Source organism: Macaca mulatta, chromosome 15, assembly GCF_049350105.2.
Source record: "Macaca mulatta isolate MMU2019108-1 chromosome 15, T2T-MMU8v2.0, whole genome shotgun sequence".
NCBI classification, from domain to species: domain Eukaryota; kingdom Metazoa; phylum Chordata; class Mammalia; order Primates; family Cercopithecidae; genus Macaca; species Macaca mulatta.
The window spans coordinates 6,586,990-6,600,486 of NC_133420.1; the positions used below are offsets into that span (position 1 = coordinate 6,586,990).

The following is a 13,497-nucleotide window of genomic DNA, read 5'->3' on the forward strand; positions in this document are numbered from 1 at the left end:
GGCTTCTGAAGTGCTGGGATTACATGCATGAGCCACCACACCCAGCCCATTTATCTGATTAAACTGACTCTAAGAATGATTCCTGTCCTGTGCCCGTGTGCCAGCTGGGCTGATGGAGCTGTGCTGGGGGAGGGCCCTGTGGTGGCCGACACCCCCCCACCATCCCTCCTGCCAGTGGAGTTGGTGGCTCACACCTCCAAGACAGAGATGAGGAGCCTGTGTCCTCATGGCTCCAGCACTACTGACTGCCCATAACAGGACCACAGGCAAGCTGGGCAATGCCAGCGTCTGCAGAGAAAAGCAGACTAGCTCTTCCTTCTCAGTCCGGCCTGGTCTGACATGCACAGCAGTGAATCCAGACTGGGCTTGTCTTCGTGGTAGGGTCCCTTCCAGTGAGATCAGCCTCGGGGGCTCAATAGAAAGGTGCAGGAGCCGTTGTGCCTGCTGCTGGTGGCGTCTTGCAGAGGCACTGAAGGCGCTAACAGTGACATTGGTGCTCTTGGCTTTGCAGTGCGAGTGGCTGCTGGGGGACCGGAAGCCCTCTCCGGAGGAGCTGGACAAGGGCATCGACCCCGACAGTCCTCTCTTTCAGGCCATCCTGGATAACCCGGTGGTGCAGCTGGGCCTGACCAACCCAAAAACATTGCTAGGTATGTGCGCCTTCTTTACGCTAAGTCACGGGTCGGGGAGGCTGGCTGGTTCCCTCGTAGGACGTGCGGGTGCTGTGGAGGCGACGCGGAGGATCCAGCGCTGAGGATCGCCGTGCGCTGGCAGCACGTCCTGCCATGCAGGTTGGCATCCTGCGGGTGTAGCTCTGCTACGTCACCACGGAGCCCACAGGTCAGGTTCTGATCGTGGTGTGACTGTCTCCTGGGCGACGACTCTGACACAGGCTTCAGAAAAGCAGTGCCAGTGGCTTTCCGAGGGCCAGCGGGGTGGAGACCACACCAGCAGCTTAGGAACTCACATGAGAACAAGGCGTGGTGTGGGCTTTTGCTCTTACTGTTCCTCAGGGTCTTCGATGGCAATTGTTTATTTTTATTGTCAGATACCTACATGCAAAAGTATATATGATGTTGTAACTTTAAAGAAGGATAAAACGAATAGCCGTGTATCTGCCATTCAGCTCTGGGCCTGGGGTGCCCCTCCCCTACGTACCTCATCCCTCCCTCCAGCCTGGCCGTCGCCGTGGCCGTGGCTTACCTCTCTGCTTCCCTGTAGAGTTTTGCCATATTTGTGTCTCCTCAAACAGTCTCTCATTTGTTACTGCTTTTGTGTAAGTAGAATCACGTTTTAAGCAGGCCTCTGTGACTGACTGACTGCGTTCTTTGTGGGGGTTGTGGAGTATTTTGTTGATGGAAGGCACCGGGAATCCAGGGGTCATTGGATTGTCTGCATGTGGTGCCACTCCCGATGTTCCCCCCCCCTTTTTTTTATTTTTTGAGACAGCGCCTCACCTTGTCACCCAGGCTGGAGTGCAGTGGCGTGATCTCGGCTCACTGCAACCTCTGCCTCCCAGGTTCAAGCAATTCTCCTGCCTCAGTCTCCTGAGAACCTGGGATTATAGGCGTGCATTACCATGCCTGGCTAATTTTTTGTATTTTAGTAGAGACCGGTTTCACCATGTTGGCCAGGCTGGTCTCAAACTCCTGACCTCATGATCCACCCGCCTCGGCCTCCCAAAGTGCTGGGATTACAGACCTGTTGGTCCCTGGGAGCTGAGTTCCGGGATGTTGGGAGGGCCTTTGCCACCCAAGCAGGCTGGAAGTGTCTCTGGAAGCTGTGATGGCCATGCCCTGATCTTGAAGGCTGGCCTTCTTTCAAAAGTGTATTGGCCATCTGTAGAATCTCGGCTGTGAGAGACCGTCTGCTCAGTGTTTGGCCTTCTTTTCTCTTGGATTGTTTTCTTTTTTTTTTTTTTTTTTTTTTGAGACGGAGTCTCGCTCTGTCGCCCAGACTGGAGTGCAGTGGCCGGATCTCAGCTCACTGCAAGCTCCGCCTCCCAGGTTTATGCCATTCTCCTGCCTCAGCCTCCTGACTAGCTGGGACTACAGGCACCCGCCACCTCGCCCGGCTAGTTTTTTGTATTTTTTAGTAGAAACGGGGTTTCACCGTGTTCGCCAGGATGGTCTCAATCTCCTGACCTTGTGATCCGCGCGTCTCGGCCTCCCAAAGTGCTGGGATTACAGGCGTGAGTCACCGCACCCGGCCCGGATTGTTTTCTTATTCATTCAGAAAGGTCCTCACCTCCTGGATGCTGACCCTTTTCCCATTTATTTGTGCTGCAGATGCCGTTGTTCAGTTTCTGGCTTATTTACTCATGCTGATGGGCAGAATCCCATGTTTTGATATCTTTCAGGGTGGTTTTTTTTAGGATGTGAAGCTTTAAAGAAAACCTTCCATGGCGGGGTGTGGTGGGTCACACCTGTAATCCCAGCACTTTGGGAGACCGAGGCAGGTGACTCACGAGATCAGGAGTTCAAGACCAGCCTGGCCAAGATCGTGAAACCCTGTCTCTACTAAAAATACAAAAAATTAGCTGGGTGTGGTGGCATGCACCTGTAATCCCAGCTACTCCGGAGCTGAGGCACAGAATTGTTCAAACCTGGGGGTCAGAGGTTGCAGTGAGCCGAGATCGTGCCACTCCACTCCAGCCTGGGCGACAGAGCGAGACTCCATCTCAAAAAAAAAAAGGAAAAAGAAAAAAGAAAACCCTCCTATCCCAAAGTCAGAAATGTTTTCCTTTTTTAAATTTTTTTCCAAATATTTTAAAAGTTTCTCTTATTTAAGTCCATAATCTACCTAGAAGTATGTGTGTGGTGTGAGGTAGGGATCTTCTTTGTACCCAAATTCTAAAACTTGAGAATGGACTTTTGTGAGTTTGTTTTTATTCTTAGTGATTCCTTTTGCACTGAAAGCATATTCCTCCTAGCTCTCCAGCTGTTTGTATACCTTAGGATATTAGTGTGTGCTGCCTTGGGGTCTGTCCAAGAACTTTTTTTTTTTTTTCTAATAGATATAGACTCTATCTCTGTCACCCAGGCTAGAGTGCAGTGATGGCGCCACTGTCCATGCAAGATCTGCCCCCAGCACACACACTTGCCCACCTCCATATCATAGACAAGACCTCCATTGTTTTAACTTGTATTCTTTTTGGTATTAGCAATGTTGAATACTTTTCTGTTGGTCATTGCATTTCTTCTTTTACATATTGTGTATGCATATCATCTATTTGTTTTCTTTCTTTTTTTGGAGACAGGGTCTTGCTTTGTCACCCAGGCTGGAGTGCAGTGGTGCAATCACAGCTCACTGCAGCCTTGACCTCCTGGGCTCAAGTCATCCTCCTGGGTAGTTATGACTATAGGCACACACGACCATACCCAGCTAATTTTTTTGTTGTTGTTGAGATGGGGTCTCTTTTTTTTTGCTCAGGCTAGTATTGAACTCCTGGCTTCAAGCAAGCCTCCCACCTCTGCCTTCTAGAGTGCTGGAATTACAGGCATGAGCCATTGCACCCGGCACATCTGTTTTTCTATTGCAATATTAATCCTGGAGCTTCCTTAATAGCTTCTTGGATGTTAAGCACATCTGCCTTTGTTGCGTATTGTAAACGGTTTTTGCTCTCTAATTTTGTGTGGCATTTTCTGACATACAGAAGTTAGGATATAGAGAAGAAAGTCCTTCCTCAGGTTGGGCATGGTGGCTCATGCCTGTAGTCGTAGCACTTTGGGAGGCTGAGGCAAGAGGATCACTTGAGCTCAGGAGTTCAAGACCAGTCTGGGTAACATAGCAGGACCTCCTCTCTACTAAAAAAAGCAAACAAACAAAAAAGCAAAATCAGCCAGGAGTGGTGGCACATGTGCCTGTAGTCCCTGCTACTCAGGGGACTGAGGTGGGAGGATCATTGAGTCCAGGAGTTCAAGACTGCAGTGAGCTGTGATCACGCCACTGCACTCCGGCCTGGGCAACAAAGCAAGTCGTTGTCTCCAAAAAAATTAAATTCTCAGATAAATAATCATCTGTGTGGTTTTTCGTATTTAACTCTTTATCTTTTTGTTCAACTCTTTCATCCTTCCAGAATTTATTTTGCTGTTTTTGAGAGGAAATGGGAAATTAAGTTCCCCGCCCTGCGTGTGAAACAGCTGTTTCGTACCTTATAGTTTGTTCTCGTAGACATCAGGTTGTCATTGTCTTTCTGGGACTTTTTGTGAGTTTTTTTTTTTTTTTTTTGAGATGGAGTCTCGCTCTGTCACCCAGGGTGGAGTGCAGTGGCACGATCTCGACTCACTGCAAGCTCCGCCTTCCAGGTTCATGCCATTCTCCTGCCTCAGCCTCCTGAGTAGCTTGGGACTATAGGCACCTGCCACCATGCCCGGCTAATTTTTTATATTTTTAGTAGAGACGGGGTTTCACCGTGTTAGCCAGGATGGTCTTGATCTCCTGACCTTGTGATCCACCTGCCTTGGCCTCCCAAAGTGCTGGGATTATAGGCGTGAGCCACCACACCTGGCTTTTTCAGAGATTTTAAGAGTGGTTTTTGGGGACTTTTTTCTTTTTTTTTTTTTTGAGACAGAGTCTTGCTCTGTCGCCCAGGCTGGAGTGCAGTGGCCGGATCTCAGCTCACTGCAAGCTCCGCCTCCCGGGTTCACGCCATAATCCTGCCTCAGCCTCCCTAGTAGCTGGGACTACAGGCGCCCGCCACTGCGCCCGGCTAGTTTTTTGTATTTTTTTAGTAGAGACAGGGTTTCACCGTGTTAGCCAGGATGGTCTCGATCTCCTGACCTTGTGATCCGCCCGCCTTGGCCTCCCAAAACGCTGGGATTACAGGCATGAGCCACCACGCCTGGCTTTTTCAGAGATTTTAAAGTGGTTTTTGGGGACTTTTAATCAGAACACCAGAGATTGTTTCAGGGCCTGGGGGTTGTTTCCGATCACGAACAGAGCCAAGTCGGGTTCACTCTGAGCTCTGTGCTCAGCCACACGCTACTGGGCCGTGAATGGCTGTGAACTCCTGTAGTGAGCACTGTCCCTGGAGCCTGTAGGCCTGGGGCCACTTACGCTGAAGTGCATCCCTGTGTGTCAGGTCAGCATGGAGCCGTCGATCCTGCAGAGGGGCCGGCAGCCAGCAGAACGTGTGTTCCTTCACAGTGGGTGGAGTGGAGAGCTGTTTGCTAAAATCCACCTGTTTGGGGGAAACAGTTTTGTAAAGCTGTTAAAACCCAAGTTTTCATTTTGAAGAAGTGGTGTGTTGCATTTTAAACGCGCTGGTTTTTTAAAGAAGTAATTTTCTTAAGGCTGAGCATTACGTTTTTCCAGTTTGTTGTTAACTTTGCAACAGTGTCTTTGTGTGTCCTTTCTGCATCTGCTGACCTTCTCGGGGTGGGATTGGAAGTGGAGTTGTTGGGGGAGATGATTTTTGAGCCCTGGCGGCTGCCAGACAGCTGCCCAGAGTGTGGGTGCCATGAGCATGCACAGGCATGCTGCCCACCTGCCAGAATTGAGTGCATGATTGTTTGTGATCAGATCTGATTTGATGGGTGCATCTGACAGAGTTGGGTGGGTTTCAGCCTGAGAGTGCACACTTAGCAGTGAGCTCTGTGTGGCCTTTGTATTGGAGACACACCCTCTTCGTTAGGAAGCTGCCGAAGAGGAAAGTCACGCCTGTGCCTGTTGGCTGAGTGGGGGCATGGGCACTCAGGCTGGCTCTGTTTTCCCTGCAGCATTTGAAGACATGCTAGAGAACCCGCTGAACAGCACCCAGTGGATGAATGATCCAGAAACGGGTCCCGTCATGCTGCAGATCTCTAGAATCTTCCAGACACTAAATCGCACGTAGGTGGCGCCGTCCCACTTGGCTGTCCGGCCACAGCAGCCCCCTGGCGCGGCCGGAGACTGGGCAGAGCGGACCTCACCTGAAACTCACCTTCAGCACCTCGGCCCTGGACTGTTAGAGGCGCCGCGGCTGCTCCCGCTCTCTGATCTTATTGCTTATAAACTTCGGTGACGGTCGTGTGTAAAGCCGTATTTTTAGCATCTGCCAGGTGTTTACAAAAAAGTGGTTGTCGTGCTGGGAAATGGAGTGATGGCCTCCTCTCCAGTGCTCCTCTGGGCTCTTGAGTCGCTGCTTGAATTGCCCCATAGACGTTTGCTTGGAGAGTCCACGTGTTATTTGACGGAGGTAGGTTTCAACCCAGAGTGTTAACGTCAAGCATGCTACTTTAGTCACTCACAGATGACTTTTCTTTAATAAAATCCCTTTTCCTATTTCCTATCTTGGTCTTTTCTTGGTGCCGCAGAAGCAGCCCATGCGTCCCTGGGAGGCTGTATCCCCACGGCTCCGTGCTCGCTGCTCCCACCCGGAGTGGGCGCCGGGGCCACCGCAGCATGTGGGCGGTCTTGTGGCGTCGTTTGGTGGGCAAAGCCTCGTGTTTTTTGGATTTAAGGGACTGGAGCTGAGCCCGTATTCCCGGGACACAGGTGCTGGGCCTGAGCACGGCAGCGCCTGCCTGCCTCTGGCCGCCTCCTTTTTTTTCGTTTTAAAAAACATTACCATTACCTGTGTCTTAAAGTGAGAAAATGAGTTTTGTTTGTTGTGAAGCCTGCTCGTTGTTGTTGGAAGCAGTCAGTTCCGAGCTGTTTGTTTTGAACTTCTCTCCTGAACCAGCCCCTCCTCTTCCCTTCCCTGCCCACTGGTGTGGGAACCTTAGCAGAGCTCTGGCTGTATTTTAGCTCAGTAAGAATGTTTTCAGAAAATGTTTCTCTTCACACGTCTAGATCTCTTCATTGTTTTTGAGGTTTAGATTTAAAACTAAAGTTAGTTTAAACTCTTTGGGCAGAAATACTAAAAATGCTTTTCGAAAGTTGCGAATCTCACTTTTTTTTTTTTTTTTTTTTGAGACCGAATCTTGCTCTGTCGCCCAGGCTGGAGTGCAGTGGTGCGGTATTGGCTCACTGCAAGCTCCACCTCCCGGGTTCACGCCATTCTCCTGCCTAGTCCCGAATAGCTGGGACTACAGGCGCCTGCCACCATGCCTGGCTAGTTTTTTGTATTTTTAGTAGAGACGGGGTTTCACCATGTTAGCCAGGATGGTCTTGATCTCCTGACCTCGTGATCTGCCCACCTTGGCCTCCCAAAGTGCTGGGATTACAGGTGTGAGCCACTGTGCCCAGCCCACAAATCTCACTTCTTTTTTTTTTTTCCGTTGAGACGGAGTCTTGCTCTGTTGCCCATGCTGGAGTGCAGTGGCGCGATCTCGGCTCACTGCAAACTCCACCTCCCGGGTTCACGCCATTCTCCTGCCTCAGCCTCCCAAGTAGCTGGGACTACAGGCGCCCGCCACTACGCCTGGCTAATTTTTTGTATTTTCGGTAGAGACGGGGTTTTTTAAGACAGTCTCACTCTGTTGCCCAGGCTGGAGTGCAGTAACTTGATCTTGGCTTACTGCAACCTCCACCTCTCAGGTTCAAGTGATTCTCGAATCTTACCCTTCCGAGTAGCTGGGATTACAGATGCACGCCACAACGTCTAATTTTTTTTTTTTTTTTTGAGATGGAGTCTCACTGTTTGCCCAGGCTAGAGTGAAGTGGCGTGATCTTGACTTACTGCAACCTTCACCCCCTGGGCTCAAGCAATTCTCCTGCCTCAGCCTCCCCAGTAGCTTGGATTATAGGCACCCACCACTATGCTCACTAAGTTTTGTATTTTTAGTAGAGACTGGGTTTCGCCATGTTGGCCAGGCTGGTCTCGAACTCCTGGCCTCAAGTGATCCACCCACCTCTGCCTTCCAAAGTGCTGGGATTACAGGCATGAGCCACTGAGCCTGGCCTGTGTTTCTTTTTTTTTTTTTTTTCTTTTTTTTCTGAGACGGAGTCTCTCTGTCTCCCAGGCTGGAGTGCGGTGGCACTGTCTCAGCTCACTGCAACCTCTGCCTCTTGAGTTCAAGCAGTTCTCCTGCCTCAGCCTCTTGAGTAGCTGGGATTACAGGCGTGCGCCACCACAGCCAGCTAATTTTTGTATTTGTAGTAGAGACAGGGTTTTACCATGTTGGCCTTGCTGGTCTGGAACTCCTGACCTCATGATCCGCCTGCCTCAGCCTCCCAAAGTGGTGGGATTACAGGCGTGAGTCACCACGCCCGGCCTGTGTTTTGTTTTTTGAATGACAACTAAATCTTTTATTCTGCAAATTCAAAGTACATAGTTCATAGGTCTCCTAACTTTTCTTTCCTGCTCTGCTCCCACACTGTGAAATTGCCCCATCCTGAAGCTGTGGGCCGGGCCCTGGGGCTACAGCCTTCCCATGCACATTAAACTTAAAGCACGGCCCTGGACAGGGTGCCCGGGGCTCTGTGTTTCCATTCTCATCCTCTACAGAAAAGCAAAGCCCCCAGTTGAGAATGTCCCGGGGGTGCTGGGCTGGCCCCGGTACATCCCAGCCCTGGGCAGGTGGGTGCAGGTAAGGGAATCACCCCATCGGGCTTCACACGAACTCATGCATGTCTCCCGTTAGGATGCTTCAGGAGGCCGGGTGAGCGGTGGCTCACGCCTGGAGTCCCAGCACTTTGGGAGGCCGAGGATCAGCAGGAGGATTGCTTGACAAGCCCAGGGGTTCGAGACTAGCCTGGGCAACATAGTGAGACCCTGTTTCTACCAAAACATGCAAAAATTAGCAGGGCAAGGTGATATGTACCTGTAGTCCCAGCTACTCAGGGAGGCTGAGACATGGCAATCACTTGAGCCCAGGAGGTCAAGGCTGCAGTAAACTGTGATCTGGCCACTGTACTCCAGCCTGGGCAGCAGAGCAAGGCCCTGTCTCAGGAGATCCCTCAGTAAGAAAAGCCTACTGGGGCCAGGTGTGGTGGCTCATGCTTATAATCCCAGCACCGTAGGAGGCCAAGGTGGGAGGATCGCCTGAGCTTGGGAGTTTGAGACCAGGCTGGGCAACATAGTGAGACCCCTCTCTACAAAAAATACAAAAAATTAGCCAGGTGTGGTGTTGCATACCTATAGTCTCAGCTACTCGGGAGGCTGAGGTGGGAGGATTGCTTAAGCCTGGGAGGTCGGAGCTGCAGTGAGTTGAGATTGTGTCACTGCACTGCAGCCTGGGCAACAGAGCAAGACCCTATCTCAAAAAAAGAAAAGCCTATTAGTGCCTGTCAGCGCAGCCGTATTCATTTTGGTTGTGCTCCTGTGCCTTTACGACTCCTGGAAAGAGGCAGGAGCCGTTGGCCTCGAGGGGCTTCCCGCATGCCTGCTTCCTTCCCACGTTGCTCTTGGGTTTGAGGGAGGGGACAGGACGGCCCCCGGGAGCTCGCGCTGGCTCCCCACGGGCTCCTGCTCCTGAGGCCGGTTTCCTTTCCCGTCTGGGGACCCGGAGCTGTGGCCGCCCCAGATGGGTGGGGTTCTGTCAAGCGGGTGGCAGCCACAGCTTCGTGTCTCGTGGTTAGGACCTGAGGTCAAGTTGCCTTCATGGGCCTCGCTCGGATTCGCCTGCTGTGCCATTTGCCTCTGCTATTGACAGCACTCGGCCTTGACCCGGGCCGGGCTCAGCGGAGCAGCCTCCAGAGCCCGCCCTGTGGATCGCGGCCCCTCGTCTGCAGCGGCTCCTGCTGTGGGACCTCTGCTTCGTGGCAGCCTCACTCGGGTGGCAGCCTCAGTTGGGTGGCAGCTCCACTCGGGTTCAGGTGGGGCTGGTGGTATCTGGAAAACCGCCCCAGCAACGCCTCAGGTGCTGGGACCCGCAGTTCCCGGAGTATCTGGTGTGGGAGGCTTCTGTTCCAGATCGAGGTGGTGATGTTAGGCTTACGTTGCCAGGCTGCCTACCCGTGGCATTGCTGACACCGTGAGTCTGTGTGGCCACACTGCACCGAGCCTGGGCATGGGGCCTGGGTGGGGCCAGGCATCTCAGCCCCCTGTTTATAACGGAGCTCCTCTAAATGCTTCCTTTGCTTTCTTGCAATGATATTTAGAGAAAATACAACCTGTATACAAGCCTAGCTTTAAAAACCCGTTTACTGGCAGGACGCGGTGGCTTATGCCTATAATCTCAGTGCTTTGGGAGACTGAGATGGGTGGATCACCCGAGGTCAGGAGTTCGAGACCAGCCTGGCCACCATGGTGAAACCCCGTCTCAACTAAAAATACAAAAATTAGCCGGGCAGGCTGTGTGCAGTGGCTCACGCCTGTAATCCCAGCACTTTGGGAGGCCGAGGCGGGTGGCTCACGAGGTCAGGAGATTGAGACCATCCTGGCTGACACAGTGAAACCACACCTCTACTAAAAAATACAAAAAATTAGCTGGGCATGGTGGCGAGCGCCTGTAGGGTCCAGCTACTTGGGAGGCTACAGCAGGAGAATGGCGTGAACCCAGGAGGCAGAGGTTGCAGTGAGCTGAGATGATGCCACTGCACTCCAGCCTGGGCGACAGAACAAGACTCCGTCTCAAAAAAAATTAAAAATTAGCTGGGCGTGGTGGCGGGTGCCTGTATTCCCGGCTACTAGGGAGGCTGAGGCAGGAGAATTGCTTGAACCCGGGAGGCGGAGGTTGCAGTGAGCTGAGATGATGCCACTGCACTCCAGCCTGGGCGACAGAGCAAGACTCCATCTCAAAAATAAAACAAAAAGTCCATTGACCATACAGGAATAGAAGAGAAAAGGTAGCAATGTTAACAAATTGTGCATTTGAGTGTGTGGATTCTCAGGCGGCAGCACCGGGGAAGGAAGAGTATAGTTGTCAGTCCCTTATCCCTGTGAGTGGACTCACTCTGACACTGAGAGTGACGCGTTCGGGCTGAGGCCGGGATGGGCTCAGTGACAGCGCCCGTGGGATGTGGCCGTCAGCTGTGATTCTCAGGAGTGGGCCCCTGTCCTGGATGAAGTTCCAAATTCAGCAAAGGACAGGTGACCTGGTAGCAGCCTTCCTGGAGAACTCAGCGAGAACGAAGACTATGCCAGAAATACTGTTTAAAACCATTTGTTTCAAGGCTCAGGCAGCCCCGTTCTCGGTCTCAGCTGCTGAGGGCTGGGCCGGCCCTGGGAAAGCTGGGCAGGACAAGGCCGTCCCCTGCCAGCTGCTCTGGCCCACAGTCCCCCTTGGGGCAGGGCTGGGCTTGCTGAGGGTCCCGGTGACGGGAGAAACAAGAACGAGCAGCGCAGCGGCTCTGCCACATCCACAGACCGCCCCCCGCGTGCCCCTCACCCCAGTGGGCATGCACGGGCCAGGTGGCTGTGTGGCCTTGTGGGGATCACTGGGAGGCACAGTCGGTCTGAGATGGATCCCCTGTATTTTCCGATTATGAGGCCGGCAGTTAAACGTGGCCTGTGGAGAGCCCTTTCCCTCAAAGCTTCACATGTAACCCAGCTTGATGGGTGTTACTTTCAACAAAATGCAGTCAGTGTGGAAACCCAGTGGTGTTTCCCCACCAAACGCTGGGGACTTGGTTTTCTAAGTGTGTTTGAAGTCAGGGAGGTGGCGGAGGCGAGGAAGCACCCGAGACCCTTGTCCGCGGTCAGCCCGTCTAGATGGCTCTGCTCGATGCAGGTGCTGCTCAGGAGAAGTGGGCAGGGCTATGGGCCTGTGAGCCCTGGGCCTCCAGCTCTAGGACCTGGGTGCAGAGATGCCTGTCCCCTACCCTCGTGCCAGGCCACAGGCCCTTGGCCCGTCCCATGCCAGCAGGGTCTAGCCAACCACAGTGCCCCCCTCGCCCGCCATCCTCTTTTGGCAAACTTGTGAGTCGGAAGAGAATGTTCTCCTCAGTGGGTTTAAGAGTCGAGGTTGGAAATTGCTTCCCAGGAACCTCTGGACAGGTGTGTCCTCGGGGCGGCTCCCGGTACTGCGGGCTGCGGAGCCGTGCTTTCCAGGGGTTCGATGGCTGCCCGGCTCATCTTCTTGCTGTGGCCTGAGCGTCCATGAGGTGGGCAAGGGGTCACACCAACACCTGCCTGATGTGGCGGCCGTGAGGAGGGAAGCGTGTGCCTTTCCTCAGAGATGCTGAGTTTGCTGCCGTTGGCTGGTCCTGCACACGCAGCTTCCCCAGGTGCGCCTCCTCCACTGGCCCCGTGTTCTGCTACGCCCGCCTTTCAGCCCCCCGGGGCCCTGGGGTTGGGGATGCACGTTCTCACTCAGCCCTGTCCTCTGGTGAGCGTGGATCCATATGTTAACCTGGTGGCGGTTTGCTTGCAGTCGTGGAGTTCCGGGAAGAGCCACGGCGGTGAGTGAACACCCTGTGCCACCGAGACCTTCCCCGGGGCGGTGGGCCGTGCGCATGTGGGTTCTGGAAGGCACGTCGCAGCTGCCCTGGTGAATGTGGTTTCTGCTCCTGCACCGGCTGCTGGCGGGGTGGGGAGCCCTCTGGGCCTGGTCACGGTCCTGCCGCTTCCCTGGGCCAGGCCATCAGCACACACATGGGCGAGACACCGTCCCTGTGAACAAAGCCTGTGTCCGGCGCGCGTATTTTAGGGCTGAGGTTGTATCTTAGAAGGTGAAACAGAATGGCTGGCAAACTCTAGAAATTCTTCCTTTACGTGGACTTCAGTTCCATGACCAGTAACGCCGCTGTCCGCGTGTGCCTTTGCCACAGTGGCCCCATGAGCTAGGGGCAGGCAGCTGCCCAACCCTGGCTCTGAGCGCAGTTTTGTTCCAGATGCTGAGGGCCAAGTGGCTTCTCAGCCCATTGGGCCAGGCTGCCCAGCTCTGGGGGGGCGTGGGTGCTCCCACACAATGTGCCAGTGCACAGCCTTCTGTTGAGCTAAGGGCCATCGGTGTCAGTTTGAGCTTCTGCTAAGCTGTTTTTCTTCTTCCGGGCAGGCCCCCGTGGCCATGCTCAGGGCTCTAGACCAGGGTGTGGCGCTGAGGCAGGTCACGTGTATGCAGGGAAGGTGGAGGGATTTGGAGTGCTCACTTGGCCAGCTTCCCTCCTGCGCAGGCGGCCGAGCTCGGCGATGACACACGTGTTTCCTCGTGGAATGGGATCACGCTGAGATTCCAGGACAGCGTGGGTCAGCCGCTGGAGGGGTGACTTCCCCTGAGATGGTGTGCTCAAGACATTGATAGGCGCCGTCCACGCAAGCAGGGCATTCCTCCCCCTAGGCACAGAGCGAGGTGGCCCAGCCACTTGGGTCACTGTAGCGAGATGGCATGGTGGTGGGACCCCGAGTGAGGAGTCTGAAGGCAGGGGTGGGGCTCACTGTTAGCTGGTGGGGACTGGGGGGCTCCAGGAGGTACCGGTTGTGGGACAGGCTGGGGTCCACCAGCCCGCATCCTTCTCGAGGTCAGGGCCCTGCTCTGTTTCAGGGCTGGCTGGTCGTGGCGGCACTGGGACAACACTAGGTGGAACAGGCGGGTGGGAAGTGGGGCTGGGACGGGGAGCATGGGAGCCATAGACCGCAGGAGCCCAAATCCCAGAGGACAGTCCTGCTGGGGGTGTGGGGACAGCACCATCGGGGCCTCTGTGCATCCAGGGAGCAGGTGGGGCCTGCCTGGGTCCGCCTCAGCCCAGCCG

At 53.9% G+C, this 13,497-nt stretch overlaps 1 protein-coding gene and 1 long non-coding RNA gene across 3 annotated transcripts in view; one reads left to right on the plus strand and one right to left on the minus strand.

The window, feature by feature from the left end:
• Window positions 1-6,269, plus strand: part of UBAC1 (UBA domain containing 1) — a 46,787-nt gene extending 40,518 nt beyond the window's left edge. For both annotated transcript variants that reach the window (XM_077967129.1, XM_028834604.2), the window contains 2 exons: window positions 512-650; window positions 5,721-6,269. In XM_077967129.1, the coding sequence (XP_077823255.1) occupies window positions 512-650; window positions 5,721-5,836 (255 nt within the window). In that variant the 3' untranslated portion in view covers window positions 5,837-6,269. The remainder of the gene's footprint in view (window positions 1-511; window positions 651-5,720) is intronic.
• Window positions 1,904-7,172, minus strand: LOC144334963 (uncharacterized). The gene is made up of 2 exons (XR_013405306.1): window positions 4,703-7,172; window positions 1,904-2,065 (listed from the first exon to the last, which is right to left on the minus strand). It is a non-coding gene; the product is annotated as an uncharacterized LOC144334963 (long non-coding RNA).
• Window positions 7,173-13,497: the final 6,325 nt, after the last annotated feature.